This window comes from Atractosteus spatula, chromosome 13 (assembly GCF_055471065.1).
Source record: "Atractosteus spatula isolate fAtrSpa1 chromosome 13, fAtrSpa1.hap1, whole genome shotgun sequence".
Lineage (NCBI taxonomy): Eukaryota > Metazoa > Chordata > Actinopteri > Semionotiformes > Lepisosteidae > Atractosteus > Atractosteus spatula.
Window position 1 is genome coordinate 31,390,959 of NC_142718.1, and position 23,247 is coordinate 31,414,205.

General features: G+C 35.6%; 2 protein-coding genes across 3 annotated transcripts; one reads left to right on the forward strand and one right to left on the reverse strand.

Moving 5' to 3' along the window:
- Window positions 1-3,747: 3,747 nt before the first annotated feature.
- Window positions 3,748-8,487, forward strand: ermn (ermin). Of its 2 annotated transcripts, XM_088930412.1 has the most exons (3): window positions 3,914-4,672; window positions 4,985-5,050; window positions 6,400-8,484. In XM_088930412.1, exons 1-3 carry the CDS (start codon window positions 3,982-3,984, stop codon window positions 6,810-6,812), a joined length of 1,170 nt encoding a protein of 389 aa, XP_088786538.1. In that variant the 5' UTR covers window positions 3,914-3,981; the 3' UTR covers window positions 6,813-8,484. The 2 variants fall into 2 exon arrangements, with proteins under 2 accessions (XP_088786537.1, XP_088786538.1); XM_088930411.1 differs by lacking the exon at window positions 4,985-5,050 and having other exon boundaries at window positions 3,748-4,672; window positions 6,400-8,487.
- Window positions 8,488-9,358: 871 nt separating this feature from the next.
- Window positions 9,359-17,723, reverse strand: galnt5 (polypeptide N-acetylgalactosaminyltransferase 5). The gene is made up of 10 exons (XM_088931220.1): window positions 15,945-17,723; window positions 15,673-15,839; window positions 15,313-15,432; window positions 15,010-15,145; window positions 13,924-14,043; window positions 13,275-13,392; window positions 12,637-12,966; window positions 11,298-11,378; window positions 10,398-10,556; window positions 9,359-10,230 (listed from the first exon to the last, which is right to left on the reverse strand). The coding sequence occupies exons 1-10, from the start codon at window positions 17,171-17,173 to the stop codon at window positions 10,090-10,092; spliced, it is 2,601 nt and encodes an 866-aa protein (XP_088787346.1). The 5' UTR covers window positions 17,174-17,723; the 3' UTR covers window positions 9,359-10,089.
- Between the last annotated feature and the right edge of the window lie 5,524 nt (window positions 17,724-23,247).

Genomic DNA, 23,247 nt, shown 5'->3' on the forward strand with positions numbered 1-23,247 from the left:
AAAATATGTCTCCGTGTATGTCCATCTTCTAGGTGGATTCTCAAAGCTCAGTGTTTCCCATCTGTAGCTTGAGAGGAGATTGATCTGGCCATTTCAGTGTCAGATAAAGTCACTAGAGGCTGGTTTAGCAGCACTCCAGAGAGGGAAAATAAAGGCATTAGTATGAGAATGCACGAGGAATTGGATACAGATGATTGTCACTAGGTTTCTTTATGAATAGGTTTATCATGCAACATGTAGCCATCTTATCTAGCAGTGAGATCAGACCACTGAAGACTCAGGGAGCGAGGGGATTAGTGTGCCTGGTTGGGATCAGCCTCGTGGTGAGACAGGCTCTGGTTAGGGAAAGTTTAGTTTCATCTCAGGAGCAGGTCAGTGGTAATGCTTTTTGCGTGCATGTTGGTTCGGGTTTTGAAAAGTTTACAGATAAGGCTTAGCTCCCTCCAGTTAGCTGGGTCTCAAGGGCACCAGCGCTTCATTGAGAACGGAGGTGGGAACTCTTTGGTAGATAGAGTCAAGGCTCAGGCTGAAGGTGCTCTGTGTGTTTCTGGCTAAAGGGGAAACCGGAAATACCAGTAGGTTACAGACCACAGTTGTTACCAATTCTGTATTTCCAATAGAAAATGGGCCTTCTGTGCAAAGGTCCTTGATTTGCCCCATCATACTAGTAGTTTTTAGTTTTTTTCTAGCCGCTTGCACCACTCTACACTTGTCAACTAGGTATTTTGCTTTGTCTTAAAAGTTTGCTCAGTCTTTGTCCACATTAAGATATCATCATCATAATGCCTGGACAATGGAGGTCCACCTTGCCGATCTTGTACGGCCTCGTCCGGTGGCATGGTTCCATTCCTTCAATATAGTGGATAGGGAACCATCACCGATCTGCTGAACCCATTTGCGATGTGGGCGGCATGGCTCCAGCCTGGTGGAGTGTGTCTCTCTGTTCGGAGTGCAACAGCGCACTCCATGGCTCCATGGGCAGGGGTGGAATTGTCGAGACGTGCAACGTGGCCGAAGAGAGCGAGTTGGTGATGGGCAACAGTGGTTGTGATGGGCTCTAGGCCCGTGTGAGCGGCAACCTCCGAGTTGCGCATGAAGTCAAGCCAGCAAATCCGGAGAATCTGGAGTTGGCACCGCAACTTCCACACCACATGTGGACACATGTACATGTAGTATTTGGAAAAGGAGTGTAAGGTAGCTAGAAAACTCTTCCTGAAAAAGTACTAGTTTTGTTCAGATGACAAAAGCATTAAATAGACTTACATGCATTTTAGTCAGAAGATGTGGCTTTATAACATGTTAATAAAGGGCAGGTACATGGCACATTGTCAAGGAATACCCCATGACCTGTATTCATGATCTGTATCCTTGTTTGGTGATTATGTATGTAAGCCAAAGGAAAAAATGAAAATTGGATCAAGGTTTTATTAGCCCCTTTTAGCACTGACTCAGATATTAAAAGATATTTGAGGATAGTGGCATTTTCAAATATAATAATTTAATGCTATATTGCTATATTTTTTGTCATTTGAACATGAGCTTTATTGTCTTATTCGTGTCATAATAAACAGAACATGACCAAGCCCTTTTTTCTTCTAACTATAAAAAAGTTTTAAGTGATAATTTGGTGGAAACAGAACTAAGACACTGTAACGCCCTTGTTCATTAAAGAATCATGTAGTGTTATGCTGTCTGAAACCACAACACCACACAGTAGTGTTTGTTAAATAAAGAAAGTCTTGTGCAATAGGAACATTTTTCAGAATGGTTTAACTGATAAGACGCACAAGATCTTATGTTTTAAAAGATGTGCTAATCTACAAAAAATAAGTTTGACAGAACCTAACTATTTAAACATATTCATTAGATACATAGAAAACTTAATGGTGATCTACTTAAGGTGGATTTCTTTAACATCCGTAGTTTTGAGAAGACACACACAAAGAAATGGAAGTTACACAGTTCAATTCTATGACAGCTTTTAGAATAAAAGAAAAATACATTAGTAAAGAAGGTGACATTTGTATATTTTTCATTGAAATGGAAACTTTCAGTCATACATTTTGTGAAACCTGTAGTAGACAAAACAATTTTACAAACTGCTGCAAGGCTCAGATGGTGCAGCGCCAAAGCTTATAAGGTCCACTAGTTTGCTTTTGCTCATTGAAAATAAAAAACAGGCTTGTGCCAAGAAAAAATAACAAACTGTGAAAACAGAATGTTTTTTAGGTAACGTCCAGTATTACTCAAACCCATGCTATGACGATAGTGCAAATGTATTTTTTTCATACTGACAGGATTTGAAAAAAAACATCTATATCTCTTTTTCATTTTTCACTGTGTAAGAGTTTATTTATATACTGAAGAAAGGTTGATAAAAATGGTGCTGAAGTCAGACCAGGCACATACTTCCTCTCTCTGGCTGTTTTTGGAACTCAGTTATCTTCTTCATTTCGTCTGCTTGGTTACTTAGGGCATTTGACAGAAACCAACAGAGCATATTCTCTGACTACACTTTTGGTATTTAGCCAGCCCTCCAATTGATTTCTTCCATCCCAAAAGAGCTGAGGTCTGTGTTTAATCTCTCACAATTCATTTAGCTTTCAACAAACTAACTAGACGTCTGTACCTATGTGGTGCTGAAATCTGTTTATTCTTGAGTAAGTTGACTTGTTTATGTTTATGAACATCCCTTTATACTATAGTGTAGTGATATATACTCAGGTTCAAATGCAGTTTAATAATTTAATACAGTCTTTTACAACGCTTTCACATGTGAAAATGTACAGTAGGGAGTTTAAAGATCAGTGCAGAAGTGAGCCATAGATGGAATAATTTCAGTCTTACAGAACCAATAAGCTATTTTAAAAACAAAGAGTTATTTCAAATTTGCATAGATCTCATTCTCAAAAAAAATGTATAATAAGGAACAATGAAAAATGTTATTGCTGCCTTCAACTAAACCCTTAATTATCTTAAAGAGCCAGATTTAAAAAAAAAATATTTTGAATAATTACATACAATGGTACAAAATTCAATATACAAAATATGAAGTATGTAAAGACATACTAAAACAACAGAAGATTAACTTTGAACAAAGCCAGTTAATACTTGTATTTGATAAAAGTCTATACACTTTGTCAGCTAAATTAAAATTTCATAACTCAAATATAATTTCTATCCATTCTACCTTTTTATTTATGAAAGTTCAGCATATTTCTACGAATTTTGTGTTTTCTTTTTAGCATGTATTTTTTCATTACATTTTAGCAGATGTTATCCTTTTCCAGGCACTAATATTACATAATAAACAATAAGTTATTTTAAGGGTTATTACCTAAAATACAGTTATATGTATAACCATGTGTATATTGGAGAAAAGGTTCTGTGAGAATTTAGAGTACGTGACCCGCTTACAGTACTTTACGCAAGCATGATCACTAAAACTGTTTGGGAATGTTAATCTAGCAGCAAAAAATGGGTAAGAGAGAAGGTGGTCACTCAGGAAGGATTAAAGATTTAGGACAATCACTTCATTTGTTGAAGAAAATGGACAAAGAGCTATTTATTGACACAACACAAAACCTTTGTTCATCATTGCCCCAACATGCTTAAAGAATTACATCGCGCACCAGCACAAAAGCCTGACTGCCTCACATTATTCACTTATTAAAATGCAAGATGGTGCCTTCTCTTATTATCTAACTGGATAATTGTAAGCAATTAAACGTTTTTTCACTGGACAGCTGGATCCAAAGGGCTTTTGGCAGGGCAGGGGCACATTGACTTTCTACCAATCAAGTCCTTGTCTAGATACAAACAGGCTGGAAAATTCCTCAGGACACAATAGACAAAATCAAGTGAAATTGTTGTTGTTTTTTGCATACGCATTTAAGCATTATAATATTGAGATTATAATATTGAAGAGAAGAGATTATAATATTGTCCTAGGAGTGTTTGCACGGGGAAGGAACTACGGAAATGGCTGAAGAAACTGATTTCGCCACATTGATGGATGTGGAAAGGAATACAATTACAGAAGTCCACTCGCAAGTGGTTGAAATCATTGCCGGTAGAGGGGATAGCAGTACCATCACTGAACTTGAGGATGCTGGAGCTGTGGTAACTGACATGCTTGAAGAGGCTCATATTGTTGCATCTGAGACTGCTGGCGATACAAGCCCATCTGACTCTGATGCTCAAGAAAGTGAAAACAAGCATGCCCTTGGAAATGACATGAATACTATCAAACCCGATTTCGACGCTGATGTGATTGTTCCAGAAGCCAAAGCTGATGTCGGCAAACCCTTCACTGAAGCCGATGGCTCTGCTATTGACACTGGTGGGTCCCATGAGGTACTTACTCCATCAGACCCTGATGCCCAGACTGAGACACCAGCAGAAGATCCAGTAGAAACTGAGGCTGTCAATGATGCCAGCAACACCACTGATGAACCAGTACCTGACACAAAGGGACTTGGTCATGGCGCAACATCTGGTTTCAGCAATGAAACAAACACAGCAATTACCACACTGGATGTAAGTGCAAGTGAAGCAGACAGAAGTGTCAGGGAAACACTTTCTGTAGATCAGGAAGAAAAGAAAACTGATGAAGAAAGCTCTCTTTCTGAATCCCAAACACAGCAAAGCTCTGAGGACAAGTCAGAAGAAGGTAAGGGATCATTTTATCTTGACATTTATAAAAAACTCAAGAACAGAAACAGAAGATCATAGTTTTTTTTTTCCTATGATGGTTTCATGTCTCTTTCTTGTGACTATATAAGCTCTAGTGAGCAAAAAAACACAAAGAATTTGGTCCTTTAAAAACATTTATCAAGTACCAAAATCGGAGTTCTACATTATTTTTTATTAATCAAATTTTAAGCTTGAGTGTGTGTAAAATGGTGATTTTATATTGTTAACAACAAAAGTCCTTGTTTTTAATTGGCCATTTCTGAGACTATTCAAGTTGTTTATGCTGCAGCTCTGGAAGAGACTTCAGGCCCTGAGCCTGTTACATCTGCAACAACTGAAAAACTGCAGGTGGAAGGTAACTGACTGCCATTTACTTGTCAAATTATACAAGCTGCCAAAAATCCTACAACAGCAAGTATGTCAAGAAAGGGTTTTCAGAAATAACAAGGAGTCTTATTAAAGCTTATGTTCTTCCATTGGGTTAAACTGTAATTATGCATTGTAATATGCATATCCCTGATCCAACCCCTTAAACACATAAAATAACATTTGTTAATCAGACCAGCGGCTTTACTATAAAGGACACACGCAAAGTGAATATTTTCCATTTTTCAGGTCAGTTTTCTTTACTTCTTTAGAGCAGGTTTGTGGGACAAAATGTCAGCCATCTTTGTGACAAAGTACTTAGAAATGTTTGTCTGGAGAATTTACTTTGTGAATGAAGCCCAGCATATTTACTAAATGAAATGGAAATGTCAAGAGAGCTGGATACCAAACATTTAGATCAGATCCATTTAGACCTGAAGTGAAGTATGATGTGTACGGTGTAATGTATTTTTAGGTAATGTCCATTATCTTGCTAAATGCGAACAGAGAGTGAGGTTCTTCCATTTTCTCATGGCTAAAAGGTTTAGCCATTTGAGAAGTGTTCATAGACAGAAGGCTTCATTTGTCTCTAAGATACCTAAGCGCCAGAGCAACAAGCTCTTTGTTACAAAACAAACCAAAACAAACAAAAAAAAATTTCCACAATAATATTTTCAGTACGCAAATCTTAAAAAAGTGATACATCCTAGACATACCATTTGAATTCTATATTATGTATTTAGGTAATCTCACTTTCAACTACTTGCAAGCAAAGGATAGATATGTACTAGGAATTCTTTTACCTGCCAGTAAGAAAATGATCACAAGAAAATGGTTTACTAAAGAACCCCCAACACCAGAAAAATGGATCAATGTTGCAAAGGTGATTTATATAATGGAAAAGATCACCTTTTCCTCTTAGGTTGCAAGCAGAAAGGTTTAACAAATACTAGGAAGCCTGGACTAGGTTTGTGGCCCCACTGAGACTTCATTCTGTGAAAGAGGATGATGCAGACTTTTATCTAGATTGTTGGGAGGTTGTTGTGTTTTGTCTGACCATATTTCTGTATGTAACTTCCATAGCTATGCTGGCATAATCTAAATAGTTAATTATATAAAAACATAATAGAATCATAAAATGAATGATGAAAGCAGTACATTATTTTACATATATGTTGTATTTGTAAATCCTTTCATCGTTAAATAAAAGGTTTAAAAACGGTGATGATACATTATCACCAATACAGTTCCATCCATGATGTAGTAATTTGCATACGTTCATACGTTGTTTGAATTAATTGTAACCTAACCCGTCATTTTGAACACTGTCCACTGCAGTCTTCGTGCCCGAGAGGGCGCTGGCGGTTCCTCTCACGCCGTACAAAGAGGAATGCCAGGAAAATGGCGCTGCTTTGGTGGAGCCCGAGCTGTCGCTGCAGGACACTGAGGCCGCCTTTGTGGCACCCGAGGTAGAGAACTCCGAAGAGCCAGATAGCAGCGAGAACGAGGAGCTTCTGAACGAGATCCAAGATGAGAACGGCGTGGAGTCCGGGGATGAGACGCAGCAGAAAAATGGCTTGCAGAGCCCTGTCGCCAGTGTCCAGGCTTCAGGTGAAATACCCAGTAGTGGGAAGAAGCCTGACATTAACAGGCACAGCTATTCCAAGTACAACACAGTGTCCTATCGCAAAATCAGAAAAGGAAACACCAAACAAAGAATCGATGAGTTTGAGTCGATGATGCACATCTAAATGTAAAACAAAATTCGGGGGGTGGAGAAGCCTTTACTAGCAGCTAAGAGCGGGGATAAAACAATATTATTATACTTGAAAACATAATAGAATAATAGAATGTTATCATTAATATTACAACCTGGCATGCAGTTATAGTGCAAAATAACTACTGGAATATTAATTTTTAGTCCAGAAATACACTAGATTGTATTCAGATTTGTCCCACAGAAGCTGGTAAAGGATTAACAATTAGCCGTTAGGTAGAGGGTTAGTTATATCATTCCATGTTCATATTGTGTATGTGATAATGACATGGTTCACGATGTGATATTATCTGCTGTTGCTCATGTTTTGAATGAACTTCTTAAAAGCAATAAATAAAAGTGGAAATGCATAGGAGAAGTAATAAACCATTGTGCATAAATCTGGAAGTCAAGTATATGAAGTATATACTCATGGTTAGAACAGCAACAATAGTTAATAACTTAAGCAGAACTGAAAATGATTGAAGCAGAACTCCTTGTGACATATGTATAATCAAAATAAGAAAGAAAATGCAGGTATAAAATAGTCCTTTCTTTAAGGATTTACAAATGAATTATGAATGTAATGTGAATAATTCAAGGCCTTCTCTTTCATACATGATGAAAGTAACAAAACCTGTACTATAAATGATCCAATAATAATAGTATAGGATCGTAAAAATTGTTGATTGTCATAACACGAGTACTTTGGATAGATCTGTTTGTTGACAGTGTCACATCCTGCAAAGATACATAGTAGGACTGGATCAGCAACTTATGTTGACCAGCAACATAAATTGAACTGCATGTTCCATGAATACACTTCGGATTGACTCTTTGTAACCTTTAAAAATTTAACAAATATAATCTCTTTATTCTTAATAAAAGGATTAGATGCAAGGATAGAATAGACACTACAAATTTAATATATATTATTAAGGAGGTAATTACAATCTGTAATTTATGCAAAAAAGAAAATTAGAGGTCGATAATCCTACTTGTGTACCCAAATACCAAGTTGACCTTTAGTGTTTGGTAACAACTGTGACTGGCTGAGTTCCTGCAGACCATGCTCTTGCAGACCATGCAGATGCATTGCAGAGACCAAGCTTAGATTTCTATTGAGCCTGTGCCTAGTAAGAAACAATTGCATGGAACTAAGTAAGCATGACAATGAACTGTTTGATACTTAGCTGAAACATAATAGCAATAACTTCCCTTTGATTAAACCCATGTAGTTGTCCTTAATGATACTAAGAAAAAAATATTTTACCTGATTTTATGCAGAAGAGGCAAAAAGACAAAATAATAAACATACCAGACACAAACTGTAGGATTATTGCTGGAGAATGTTCTTAAAAGAAATTGAATATCAAATGACATTATATTCCAATTCATGGGATACTGGAAAAAACAGTCATATTTATAGAACCACATCTGCCTGACATTTTTAATGCCATAAATACACAGAAGTCAAGCAGTAACAGAAATATTCTATTTAACCTAAACTAAGTTCAACAGAGCATGTGGCTGGCTTTCTGTAATAGATACATTTATGCTTTTGAATATGTACATTATTTTATTCATGCTGCAGATTTTGTGTCATTAATACTTTGCATTGCAGTGGAAAAACATTATTGAGAGAAATAAAGATTTTTACTTTGTCATCAGTAATGGAGTTTTAGATTACTTATTTATTAGTTCTCAATTATGAATGACAAAAATGTAAAATGCTTTGTTTTTAAATGTAGATGTTCAAATGCAATGTTCAGAATGCTTATTTAAGTATCTCAACTCTATAAATGAATACACAGTAACAGACATGGTACAGACAGGTATGTGGATTAAGAAGTCAATATACAATGACAAAAGCATCCACTAATGCATACTTAGCAAAATGAAAGGGATTCAGCCACAGGAAGTTTCTAATCCAATTTCACAGAATTAAATGACAAAATAGAAAAGGTTGTATTTCATTGAACCAAATATAGGCAATTCTTTAAGCTAATGCATTAACACCAAGAATTACAAAAAGCGTAAAGCCAAAAATAAAGGTATTTATATATTTCTTCACTTAGAAAATAACTATTCAGAAAGACATCACATTCAGTAATGATTATTGAATTCCAAGTATGCTTTAACATTTTTTAAACCTGTGAATAAAGTTTACCTAAGGACATAAGTGACCTCTAGTGGCAGCAAGGAGGAAAACTTATTTCATCATTTTATGGTAGAAGCAGACTGCAAACCAAGCATAATAATTGCTCCTTAAAAGTCTGTAATTCCAATAAGACTAAGTAGAAAGTAACATTGCAGCTGATATTTAAAAACCATTCAGCTTCTGCTTTTCCACATCAAGTAATTTACCAGTTTTTGAAGCATGATCAGAACATGTGTATATTGACTACCACACATTAAATTGTTATAACAATGTAATCAATCTTTACAATTCTGTTTAGGAAAATCTTAATGCCCCATGATTAAAATCCACTGTTTGCAAATATTCAGTGAGCTGCTTAAATAACAAACAACACTCAAATAGGTTTTCAGAACAATCTACTTTCACTGTCATCGTAATCTTTATTGTACATTGAAAGTTTTATAAATTTGTGTTCAGATTCATGGAAAAGGAATGATTTACAAATGTTTGTTATATACAAAATTTAAGAGTTAATTGCATTGCCTGCTTTCAGTGCATTATTGTAATCCTAAAATACTACAGAAAACCCGCCTGTAACAACAGAGTAACAGAAACAGGAAAATTCAAAGCAATCAGTTTTTGTTTCCATTCATTGCTCTATACTTTGGGATTACAGATCCTTAACTACCCCGTCTAAAATATAAGACCAGTATTAAGCAGGAAACACAAACCCCATCATCAAGTGTTTTTGATACCAGTTTCAAATACTGTATCTTAAAGTTTTAGTTTCCTTAATGCATTTGCCAAAATGTAGCTGTGTGGTACAGGCTAGAGAAACCTGTACCACTTAGAATATGACTCAAATGATCATCTTCAAGAGTGACTTTGGAAGAAAACTGTAAGGAACATTGATTGGACAAACTTAGTCCACAGGAGTGCATGTAAACAATTTAATAAACGGGAAAACAAATGCAAAGAAAACAGAAAAAAAATAAAGCACCGCCGGGAAAACACATAACATTATCCCCACGTAAAATCAATGTCTTGTCAAAAGGATTATCTGCAAACCATCCTCATTATTTCCATGTCTTAATTGTTGACTTTTGAATCCTCATGTGGTCAGAGGTCTGCCTTATTCCGCATAATAGTTTGTTAGGTGCCACTTCTGAAACTGGTTGTCAGGATTACACTTATTCAAATAGACTTTCTTTCCAGAACGATCACCTTCTAAACACATGCTCTGAGGAAGATGTTCTGAAACAAGATGGTCCACCTAACAGGGAAAAAATAAGAATATGTAACTTTTGACATTAAGTTTGCCAAGCAAACCATGCAGTTGAATAAAAAAAGTAAATCACTGGAACTGTTCTTATTTGGTCAATACAGGCAGTTACAAAAAATACTAGAGCAAGAGTACTTCTGAAACAACTCCACACTCACCAAAGAAGGATTGAAAACAAGTGATTTATGCAGCCAGCGCAGATGAGGTTTTGCATTGTCACACTGCTCTAGGCCAACATTTTCTCCACCATTCTTCACACTAAGACAAAGATTTTGCTGTCTGATGTTTCTCAACCAAGTGTGATTGAAATGCTGGCTCTAAAGAAACAACACTGCAGATGTTAATTTTGCATAACAAAACTATTTTCTATTCACCTTGCACAAAACGTTCAATAATTAAACTCCATGTGCATTTTATGTGCACATTGTGGGATATTTTAATGCTTACAACAATTTGCTTTTAAAAATTATCATGCTTTTTAAGAATGTTGCCTTTTATGGAAATAAATCTGATTTTCTGAAATACCTTACATCTTTTTCAAGCTGCTTTTCAATACTTTCTGAAATGACAGCTCAGCTTTCTGTCAGTAATTAAATTGCAATACTATAAATATAATCGTGCACAATTTTCTAAAGAGTTTTATTGAATATTTGCCTTTTCCATTTGATGGAATTAGAATTTCCTCATACAGTATTAATATAAGGTTTAAAGCAATGTTGAATTAAATGTTTCATTTAGAAAACTAGAACAGAACTGTGTTTAAAAATGGCTTTAACAGGAGGCTGGATTAAACTTGCGAATTTACAAATTTGTCGGCATGAATCTGTCAGTTAACAAATACCCTAGCACTGTTAAGCTTTTGAGGGACATGATCTATCTCATCTATTACAGAGTATTTACTTGGGCAGAATTAAACAGGGTTACAGATGATAGGCCTCACACAATTCAGCAATCCGTCAAATAACTATATTTAAAAATTAATTGCAGCCTGAAAAATTGCTTAGAAAACTAAAAGCACTTTGTAGGCTGTGGAAAATACAATTCGTGTTTTTTTTTACCTCTTGGCTAAGATCACAGACTTTGAATGAAAGCTTTTTGTTCTCCATTTGAAGGCATTTTCTAGTACCAAGATTGAAAACCTATCAAAAGAAAGGAAAACACATCAAAGAAAAATAATTAAAAATACTTCTTATACATCAGTAGCAAAAATAGTACGTTTGAATACCTGGACTGGACTGGAATACTGAAATTAACACTTTAGTTGTAACTCATGGAATGAGACGCGAGCAAACCAAGGATTGCACATACTGTAGTTTAGACACTGGCATAGCATGTATTAAACACTGCAAACACAATTCCATAAATGAATTTGACACAGACCCTGAATTAAACTTTTGAAATCTCAGAAATAATTGAAAGTTATTTGTCCAAATATAACTTCCTTTTCATAAAGGAAATACAATGGTGCCTTTCTAAGGTAAATGGAAGTTTAGAAAATGAAAAATTAATGGAATTCCTTTTCAAACACTATAGGACAAAATAATTGCTAGAAATTGGTTGTTAGTTTAATAGCTTTATTTGAGAGAGAATCAAAAACTGAAGAAAACCTTCAGTAGGTAATGCTTTATAGCTGCTAGAAAGTCAGTAAAGTGTTGCTCTGAATAGCTGTAGACACACTGCATTTCAAACCGCAATAAAAGTAAAATGTACACAGTAACTTGTAAAACCTCAGATTCACTTCACAAAAGAGACTAAATTCCCAGGTATGCACATTGCCATGTTCTGAGATTCAGAACGAGGCAACAAAACTTCCAGTGAAGTGTGTGACCCTATGACATTGTAAACAAGCAGGCTTTTTAATACATCTTTTTTAATCCAATAGAAAGATCGCTGTCGATTTCGAGACAGTTTTGCCGACAAATACTACTTGCATGCAGATCCCATTGGAACATTTCTGCAGTGAAATGTCTGCTCCACAACCCGTATTCATTTGCTCGTAAAGTCTCCTTATTACGGAGACTAGTGAGCAGGAAGGGCTGCATACACGTCGCTATTCGTGGGAACTTTAATGTGAGTTTACAACAACATGATGACTTACAGTACTTTCACAAAGCTCACAATTTTGAAATTTGTAATTTTTTTTCTATTACATCAATGAATTTATTTTGTTACCGAGATTTAATAACGACAATCCCAATGGATTGTGGGAGGAAAACGGAGCACGCGGAGGAAACCCATCTGAACACACAGAGAACATATACAGTAAACTCTACAAGATAGCACCCAAGAAATCGAACCTAGTGCCCCAGTGCTGCAAGGCAGCAATGCTAACCACTTCGCCACCGTGCTGTGCTGCCCCTCCTTTAACTCATTAATTCAAATGGAAACTTAACTTACCAGGCCTTCAGCTCTCAGTAAAGGCGCCTCCATATCGGGGTAGATATTGTCCAGGTACCACTTGAAGCTTTTACACTTCAGATTTTTCCGCAGCTGGATCTGCTCAGTGAGATCACCAATGTCTATGTGGTTCGGATCCAGAAGACGGTGATAGCCATGCCCATAGAATAAGTCTTTGTACTCATCCAACCACACTTCTGCCACTCGAGCCAGATTCCTCTCCACTGTTTTCTGTCTGTCTTTGGGAAATTTATATGGGTTTTCATTCCTAAAGATATGTCCCACTCGCGAACAAGGGATTATCTCTATTTCTCCTCCGCACATCCAAATCTGAATCAAAAATAAGAAAAACATGTTTACAATCTGCAACACCTTCTCTATTGCACTTGTATCCAGAGAGGAAACAATTTTAAATAGCCAGTAAAAAAAATCTACAACACTACTGCTGAAATTACCTGGGGAAAGGCAATATAAACATTATCTTACTGCAACTTTCACAAACCTTGTGCCAGTAACATATTATATTCTGAAATTTACTTCTATGCATTGTTTATTAAAGCTTGGATCTCAAGATTGTACCTGGGAAAAAAGCATACATTTTAACGCATATTTTATGAGTATCTGAAATTTTAAAATACCTTGAAAGAGATTTCCATGTTTTCTCCACCCCATACATCAAGTCCTGGGTCGTATGTCCCAATTTCATAGAAGTATTTCTTATCAATTGAAAAAAGCCCTCCAGCCATAACAGGGCATCTACCAAGCAAATATTGACAAATTGTTAAAATGGGAGAACTAGTGGAGATCTAAAATGTAGCCTTCTAGTTTTAGAAAAGATAAATATTGCTCACAGTAATATTGTCATATAATGTATATAAACATAAACATCGTATATTGTTGTCACATTAAAAATCCTGAAATGTACTGGCAAAGTTAATCCAAAGGGATGTTTGAGGATATAGCCATGAAAAAAGAACAACTGGGGACAAATGAATTTCATTTAGAACAAGTACTTCTTTACATGAAGGTTAGGTGTCGAGAGCAAGCTGTAAATGGCTGAAACTCATTTAATTTTGTCTTTAAATAATGAAACATTAGTAACATAGTGAACATGATGGACCAAGTGTTCTTTTCTTGTTGGTGACCTCCCTTATGTTCTGTTTTGAAATGGTATTGATTAAGCAGTAATAAACATTATTTTTCTACATTATATGAAGATAAAAAGCAGTTCAATTCCAGTCTTAAAATATCCTAACCAATATCCTAACATCTCCTAACCAACATCACCTTATAGGGTCTGAATCCTTTATATTTTCTCTCTTTACAAGTTCTTCAGGGATCGGCTTCCATCCAAATACCAAAGGCCATTTGAAAACGCCTCTTTGGAAATTGTCGACTAACATATAGCTGAAGGAAAGATAAAAAGTGACAATATTTTGAAAATGTACTAAAATATTTAGCAATTTATCAAGAACTGGCAACTGATTTCCCCCATTTTCTCTTGGATATAACAACGATTTATGTATTTTATAAATTCATTTTTCTTCAAAGGAAAACATCACAACAAGTTATCTACACCGACACAATCATTGTGCACTAGAGTAAAGCTAGCCCTAAATTAAGATTAAACAATCTATATTGTGAAGAACAGCCAGAATGATTTTAGGACTAAAAGATCCCTCATACAGATTGAATGAAATACAAGTTTCAGTTGTAGGGATGCAAAAAGCCACAGAACAGCTCAACAGCTCTAGAATAAGTTTATTATGAAGGTTTCAGATAACAAAGCAGGGAGAAAGTTTTTTTCTCAAAGCCAAAAGGGTATACAAATGGCTTCCCTTTTTATATACCATTGCATGTGACAGTGTCCTTCTAAACAATATAATTGTGTTAAGAAAAAAGACGTTTTTGGAGCAAACATACATGTATATTTCATTGTGGGAAATACACTTCAGAACCCTACAAATGTGCTGTGACTTCTTTACTCTGTGAGGATAAGAGAAGGCTGGATTTGGTTAAGATTAAAAATAACTGATCTTTAAAGATCTAAAGAACCGATAATGGCCTTTGAAAAAAGTAAACACTACAAATAGAGAAAACGTGACTAGGGGAAATAATTACAAAGGTTGTGTATTTAGCACTAGGAAAGTAAGCACTTTTTGAAGGGTAGAGGTGTAAATAGATAAGACTAATATGCCACATCATCAGGGAAGATCTGGTCTGATGAAGTTCTTGAACTAGTAAGCTGCTAATTAACATAACCAAGGCTAAATGCACTATCCTTTTGTATAATCTTTCTTCTGTTCTTAGGTCTTGGAAGATGATCAGATGTCATGTTTGTTCATGTTTTAAGTCAACAGAGAAAGCAATTACCTCATGTCCTTATCACTAATCACTTCAATAACTGGGCAGGCAACTTTTTTTCTGTCCATATGAACTCTCTCCAACAGTGGCTCTAACCATCCCACATTACACTCGACATGCGAGTCTAGGAAGGTTAAAACCTCACCTTAAAAAAAAACAAAGCAGATTTTAAACACTATGAATGTTCATAAGCCTGAAAAAAAAAATCAAGTCAGAATTTGCATGACGCTCTTCATATTAGATAATGTCCTGCACTTCAACAGCAAATTAAATTGAATATTTTGTAAATAGAAATGCAATCAAAAGAATTACCTGTTGCAACAGCTGCTCCAGCAAGTCTGGCTCGTATTAGACCCTGTCTTTCCTTCAGGCGAATAATACGGACTTTGGGAAACTGTGACATATACTTGTCTAATTTTTCTTTGAGGTTGTCTTGAAATATTAAAAGGATAAAAGACAAAAGGGTGAATAATAAGCAACAAAACAGGAAAGATGAATATCCCTAAAGGACAATTCTCATTTTCAACTCAATATGTTCCGTACGTTGTGACAAAACAACCAAAACAATTAGCAAAAATAATCAGATATGCCAAAACCTAAATTACAACAATACCTTCTTCTGGAGCACATGTGGCAAGAAGGATGAAACTCACACGCTAAGAAGTCCTTTACCTTTGGTACTGAAGTCATCGACCAGGATGATCTCTTTGAGGAGGTGAGGTGGAGATCGATTGAGAACACTGTGCACAGACCTCAATAAGGTGGACCACACCTCATCCACAAAACAAAAAATCACACTGGTAGATGGGAGGTCATCGTGTACTGCTTTTTCAGAACAGCTATGACAGGTTCACAGAAAAAAAAAAGAAATTATTTTGTGCATGATTTTTTTAATCCAGTCTGTATACAAATAAATTTATTAAAGTATAAATCTTCACACTTACCCATGAGGCCTGGTATCAGGGATACCCCGGTCCAATGGAATAAGGTCACTTAGATACACATTAAAAAAACCCTCATTCCACCGATTTCTCATCTCTTCTTCTTTGTCCTTGGGGACAACAGCAGGGTGTCCAAACTGCCCAAGAGCTCTGGGATCTCTTGGGCTTTGTGTTGCATCAATGTGCAACACTCTGTGTACAGCTGAATCATGTGCTGGATTCTTTTCTGTTGCCTCCATGGTTGCATTCTTGAAATTTGGACCTCTTTCTTTTTGTTTTGGAATATCCTTTTTGCTGTCAATGTTAGATGTGCGATTTTTTAGCAAATCAGCTTTATCAGGTGGTTTAATGTGATCCCCTGCAAGTTTTACCTTTAAAGAATTGTCAGTCCCACCAAGACTTTTTTCATTGACACTTGCAGCGGTTTTATTCCGAGATTTGGCTCCTGTATCCGTCTCATCATTTTTGGTTTCTTTTAACGAAATAACTGAAAGTGTCACATTTGTCTGCCCAGACTTTTGTCCAAATTTATGTATTAAGTGCAGTTCCTCATCCTTCACGCCAGGAGGCGCTTTGGACAAATTTCTTGCTTCTTCAATTGATGCTTTTTTCCTTGGGACGGGATTGGTTTTACCTATTTGTGCTTCTAAAGCGATCTGCTTCACCTGGTCTGTTTGTTGTTGACCTTTGACTGTGTTTTCTTTTTTATTCACTTTAAAAGGTACCACGGGGAGGGAAATGTTCGTGTTTAAGGTTGGGGGCAACTTCATTGCTTTAATTTTATTGCTTTGTTTTCCGCCCCTTTTTACCTCCGTTTTCTCATGCGTGTCTTTAGACTCCCCATTTCCTTTAGATTTTGCAGCTTTATTTAATACAGGATCCATATCTTTAAGAGCATATTTCACATTTGTTTTTTTCTTGTTAACATCTTCCTCTTTCTTATAAACTGCATCATTTTTTACATGTTTTTCGAGTTTTACATGACTTGTCTGTTGAATTTCTGTTTTAACCTCTGGAAGTTTTGGTGCTTTTTTCAGGAAAGGAATCCTGCTTGTTGTCTGTCGTCTGAGTGCCTCCCTTTCCTTTATTATTAGTTCTTTTAAAAGCTGACTGTTAACATCACTGAATGACATCCTGAGTGCTGCCATGTCGAAAAGTAACCAAATGACAGAGGCAATGAAAACAAACGCAAGTACACGTCCACTGCCTCTGAAATATTTCCTTATCCTCATAGTGTTTGTATTAGTTCAGTAGTTTTGTTAAAAAAAGTTCTACATTCAAAAGTATCGACGTGAACCACAGTTTGGTACCAGTGTCCTTTGTGCGATATTATGAGCAGTACTTTGTGAGGGTGCCTGCGTGGCATTACAATTCAGGCTGCTAGCTCCGATGAATTACGAAGACAAATGATAGCCTTAAAACGATTTTAAAAGCTTCAAAGCTGACGCATAAAATAAAGATGCTATAAAAAAACTGCCTGTCCGATTTTCCCTTTTTAATAAATAAAACGCCTAAACAGGTCGTTTACCTTTCGCGAGTTCCCACGTTGTTCGCCTATGCATGCCCCCGAAAGTCACTGCGTTCATTTTTAATTGGACTCAAAGTGATTGAGGCACTTCGTTTGCATTTGATTTTCTTTGAAAAAGAGTCTCACTTTCACCCATGTCCTCACGCAACCAGGAGAGGAGGGTTGCATTTCCTGATGGGCGAGTTGTACCGCGCTGTAAGCCACCTGAGCACACTCCCTGAATCTCGGCTTGTCGGCTCTTCAGCATTGGTTTGAAGTGAGTACGTACAGGGAAACTTTTTTTTTTTAAAGTTACACGTAGACTGTTTGTAGAAATAACATCCCGTGGGCTGGCTGTAGAAAAGGCGTGCGTCACCGAAAACTAAAAAGTGTCGTCCACCCCCCCCGACCCTTGCTGTTTTTTATTTATTGTGGAATTAAGTTTGGGCCTGAATAAAAGCCTAACTTTTATTGACAATATTAACTTTTTAGAAACACTTGTGCAGAATATTAATCCTAGAATAGTAAGACTTATTGTAGGCTACATATATGTTGAAATTTTGTATATATTTAAAAAAAACTGTTTATAATGTTAATAATGATGTGGCGATAAACGTTCACAAGACCAAAGCTTAGAAATCACTGAATTTCCTAAAATGTGAACAATACATGTCGCAGAATTACTGATTTCTGTCGCAAATTCCAGGGGTGTTTATAGTGTTATTAGATACAGTACATACTTGTGGTATTGCGCCAACATTAATGTATTCATTTAAACAAATTATTATCGTTGTTTCCTACTTAACGTTTCCATAAATTTGAAAAGGAGGATCTTAAATTATAATGTATCTTGTCACCTCGAAATTCACCTGTGCCTGTTATTGCCGATGCTGGAAATTAGAGGAGGGTCAGCCTCTTGATGGACAAAAGGGGGCAAAATAGTCTTGTTCACCAATTACATTAAGGTCACTTTCACCGTTTTGTTCAGAGAAAAAAAATTAATAACAAAAATTAAAAAGGGGATATTTACTGACTTGACTAAGCACTTGTTCTTATTTCGTGACTGAAATGAAAACAAGCTACAGTATACGTTTCTATAGAAATGTCCTCACTGGGACATCTATGGGTTGTCTATTATTACTGTAAGGGGAGACCTAACCAACTTGAAATGTGCCTGCACGTATAGTTTAAAAAAGACAAAGTGGGCCTGTTTTTACTGGTTAAAAGTTATACTGTATGATTCTCGGGATATCTGACAATAGACTGCTTTTAATCCTGGTAAGCAGTTAAGATGTGTATGCTGGTACAGGTAGAAATTTTGGGTGGGGGTGTCATACAATGCCGAACCTATACGGTTATAAAATATACGGTAAGTGTTACATGTACATTTACAAATAAAGGACTTTTGGGTTAGTCGACTTAGAGAGCCATTAAATAGCTGGTTTAAATGATATCTGATTTCCACTTATACATACTTCAGATGCCATTCTTCTTTTATTTTTGTATATAATGTGCATGTAGAAACCTTTTCTTTTTAGTTTGTGACCTTTACTTAGTGGAAAAAAAGAATGACTATTTTATTAAAAAAAGAAAGCAAAAAAAAATAAAAACAAAAAAGCATCACCATACAAAGATGGTTGCAGAAATGTGTTACACAGAATCGGCCATTTTCCACCGTATAATCAAGTTGTTCTCTTGGACATATTTTAGGGTGTGTTTGCATGAGGTTAGAAGCAATGTAAAAACAGTGGTGTTATCACCTTCTAGGTGAATCTAAGCACAGATGGGCCTGGTCAGTATAGGAATAGGAAACCTCAAAAAGAAAACCAGCTTGCCGCAGTGAGTGACGTTGGTGGTCCGTTAGTTGGTACTCTTCCCTCTCCACCAGAATTTCCAGAACCAGTTCACGGTTTCAGGAGTTGCTGTCCCTTAGATGAAACATACTTGGCCATTGCCTGTTCCATGGCACCATTAATAAGAGCAGGGCTGTTAACCTTGGTTTATAAACCCGATGGGCCTAAAGTTCCCTCTTTATTTAGATATGGAAGCAGTTTCTGCTGTGTAGTGGGATTTCTAGCGCATCAGCTTCCCATGTCAGGTTGGTAAAGTATATTAGTAGGATGGAAAGTGCAATATAAATGCAATTGTTATTAATTAAAGCAAAATAAACAAAAATGAGGTGGCGAGTGCAGTTAGTTTGCATTTTTTGGGGGAGATAATATATGTCACTAAATATTAAACACTATCATCAGTTTCTATCAGTTTTGTCAGAGAAGAGTTTTTAATCAGTGACTACACGAAGGATAATTATAGTGCTTCTTGCTCTGTGGTTTGGTGTTGAGACCCACTTGTGCTCACAGATCTCCCTGCCTCGATGTATAGTGGACTACATAATGCGCAGTCTTCAGCAATGAACTATTCAATGTAGTAATGTGGCCATTAGATGGTGATGTACAGTAGATGGCAGAATTAATCAGTGTGGATCAAGTCGGGATTTAAGTTTTTAACCAAATAAGGAAGTGTCCCAAGAGCACCTTTAGCTGTATCAACCACATCAAGTGTCACTCACATTGGAGGAGAGGAATCCCAATCAGGCTAACCTGTGCCTCCCTTGGTAGCTGCCCTTAGCATTTTACCCTCTGTTTTATTATCCTGTTTGCTAAATGATTGCCCTCAGGAAACCCCTGCAGCTCAGCTTGAAAGACTGTGTAATTCATTTATTTATATATTTAATTTATTGGCCAAAAGCTCTTTTTTTTTCTACTTACAAACATCATCTGGTGCTATGAGCTCAATACAGATTGACCTAAACAAATTATGCATGCTATATGAATTTAAATATCATGGATTTATTTATTTTCTGCTACATTTTCCAAGGTGAATGCTGAAATATAAAGTAATACATGGTGATAAGTATTTGTTTCCAGGTTTGATGATGCATGTACAGTATTTACTATTGAAAGTTCTTTCAGGAAGAACCATATCAACCAAGATTAATTCAACTCTTTCTTACTTATGATTCTGTCCCTCCTGTTATAGTCACTCAACTACTTTTTCTGCATGTAGAGGTAAAGTTATTCTTTTAGAAAATAAGCTCAAATTCTAAAAAAAAATCACATCTTTTATGACCTGAATCTTTTTTTACAGGTAATATATCCATGAAACCTTCCCCAGAGAGGCTAATGATGACAGCTTTGCATGTTTACATTCAGATAAATTGATATGAGCATATATGTATATACTGTTTTATAAAAATGCTCAAGAGATAGCTTAAGAACATGCTAATCAGGGATTGGAATTAAAATTACAACAGTTGGTCTATGCAATTTGCATAGAGGTCATGTTTTGCTAATATGTCTCTTGTTGAAACAGACAGCCTGCAAAAGACTATGGTAAAATCTGACCCAGTGACATTTTAAATTTCAAATTATGCACAATGTGTGAATTAAATTAATTAGAGAATTCATTAAGAAATATGGCTAACGGAAGCGGGTGTAATATTTAGTTGTGTGAAGTAATTTTCTATCATTGTTAAAGCTAATTTGTTTCATAACATTTCCTCCAGTATTTTTTGTGGGTGTTAACTGTGATGTATGTAACTTATTAGCAGTTTAATTAATCACTATTAAAGGTACAGAATCTACATCTCATGTCTGGACAGATGGCACTCATCAATGGAACAAAACATTCACACAATTCATTTTATAGCAATTAGCCTTTTTGTTCATATTATTTATGAGTTTTCTTATACTTGTATAGACAAGTTTTACTGTCAGATTGTAGATAAAATGTAGAATTTATTTTGAAATAAAAGATACTAAAATATTTTTCTTTTTCCTAGTAACCACTACACTTTTTTATTTTTCTTTCTTACAGTTTTATGTTTTATCTAAGTATTAAAATGCTTTGTTCGGTGCTCAGTGAAGAGCAAAATCTGAATTACTGTGCAGAAGAGAAAATGACTCTTCCAACATGTAATATTTCCTACTTAAACTATTCCTACTGTATTTAATATCATACTATATATGTAACTATACGCTAATCACTGATTTTAAATGCATTTTTGTTCAAATGATTACTGACATTACAAATACGAGTTAGCATCCATAAATTTCTAGTCTGTCACAATTTACTAAATTACATTGGGATGATGCAAGAAAGTCCTGATCCTTGTGAACTTTTGAAATGATTATTGATAATACATGGAAGTGACATAAGGATCTTTGCCATATAAACCAGGGAGAGGTCAGAAAGGTCTCTCGTTTGTATATGATTATAGATGTGCTCTGAGAAAGACTATTCCAATTTAGCAGAATCTCCCTGTCATAATTATGTATTACAGATTGGGCATTTTAAGAATTTCCGAAGCAATTGATTCAAAATTACAGATTTTAAAATCAATTTATTGTCAATTACATTTTTAAAATATAGAGATGTCACTATGGAATATTCTCTCATGTCTGTGATGGTCCCTTTTGTGTTTACTATCAGCTAGAGGCTTGAGTAACTTACTGTATAACCTATATTATGACATGATGCGATCCTTAAACCAGACATTTTTTTTGTTGTTGTTCTCTTTTCACTCTTAAAACACCTCAACAACACAGAACACATAGGTTGAAGTGGAACTAAAGAAAAGCCAAGAAAAGACCGTTCATGAGTGGCAGGAAATCATATTTCCCTACAGTGCAACACCACAAGATGGAGCTTGTGTTCTTTATTGTGTCCAAAAGATGTGGAATTGAGGAAAAACTGTGCTAGGTGGAGTAAGACAGATCTACACAATTTAGAAAGTTTATGAAGGTTGCTTTTCCTCTATGAAATGTTAGGCATTATGAGGAACTACTTTTTTGACCCTGTAGGTAAGCTTAATGTAGAGGAACGTGAGCAAATATGAGTATTAACGAAGTATTGCATTCAGACTCTGTGTACTGTATGTTTCCCAATAGATGTAATCTGTGAGTGTGTGGAGTCATGTGATCAAAAATAAGGACAACAGTCTTTTGTTATTATTTGAGTAATTCTTACCATTTTTTACTTATATAAGAAGTAGAACAATTTAATATGGTGTAAGTATTGCTTCTGACCTTGTTCTAAGATTTTGTCATGACAAAACCTAAAGGGTGAAATTCTGTCAATAGGTAAGTATTTTACTTCTTCTATATTAACTTACTGTGCCTGCTTTATGGGTCCTTGTTATTATTCGCTGCGTCTGATTCTGTACTGTATAACAGCCTGATTTGTCTTTACTAATATCTAAAAATTTGAATCACTTAATTTAATTTTAAGATTTATTCTTGAAAGACTACTCTTTGCATCTCTGTCAATTAGACATCCTAGCAATCTGCAAAAACATACAGATGCAATTTGCCATTATTATTAGGTATTTTGATGTGAACCTATTTTTTTTGTTACTTTCAAAATTCCTTCCCATCACATTCTATTGTGGTAATATTTATGTAGCGTATTAAATTTAAAGATTTATAAGCAGTCTTCCTGTATGTTTTCAGAATTACTATTGTTCATTTAGTTTAATTAATTTGGGCATTCTATGCATTTCAAATTTATATTTATTATTTGTAGATTTACAGAAACTGTGGACAAAAATGAGATATGCAGAAACTCACAATTTGCACAGAGAAAAGAGCATTCTATGTAACTCTGGTTTCAGTGGGTTGTGCTGAAGAATATTCATACCCTTTTCATGACAAATAGTTCTCTAGAAATATTGTATATGTAACAATGTAAGTATGACAAATGAAACCCTAGGTTATATCTGAATTGACAAGAATTTCATGG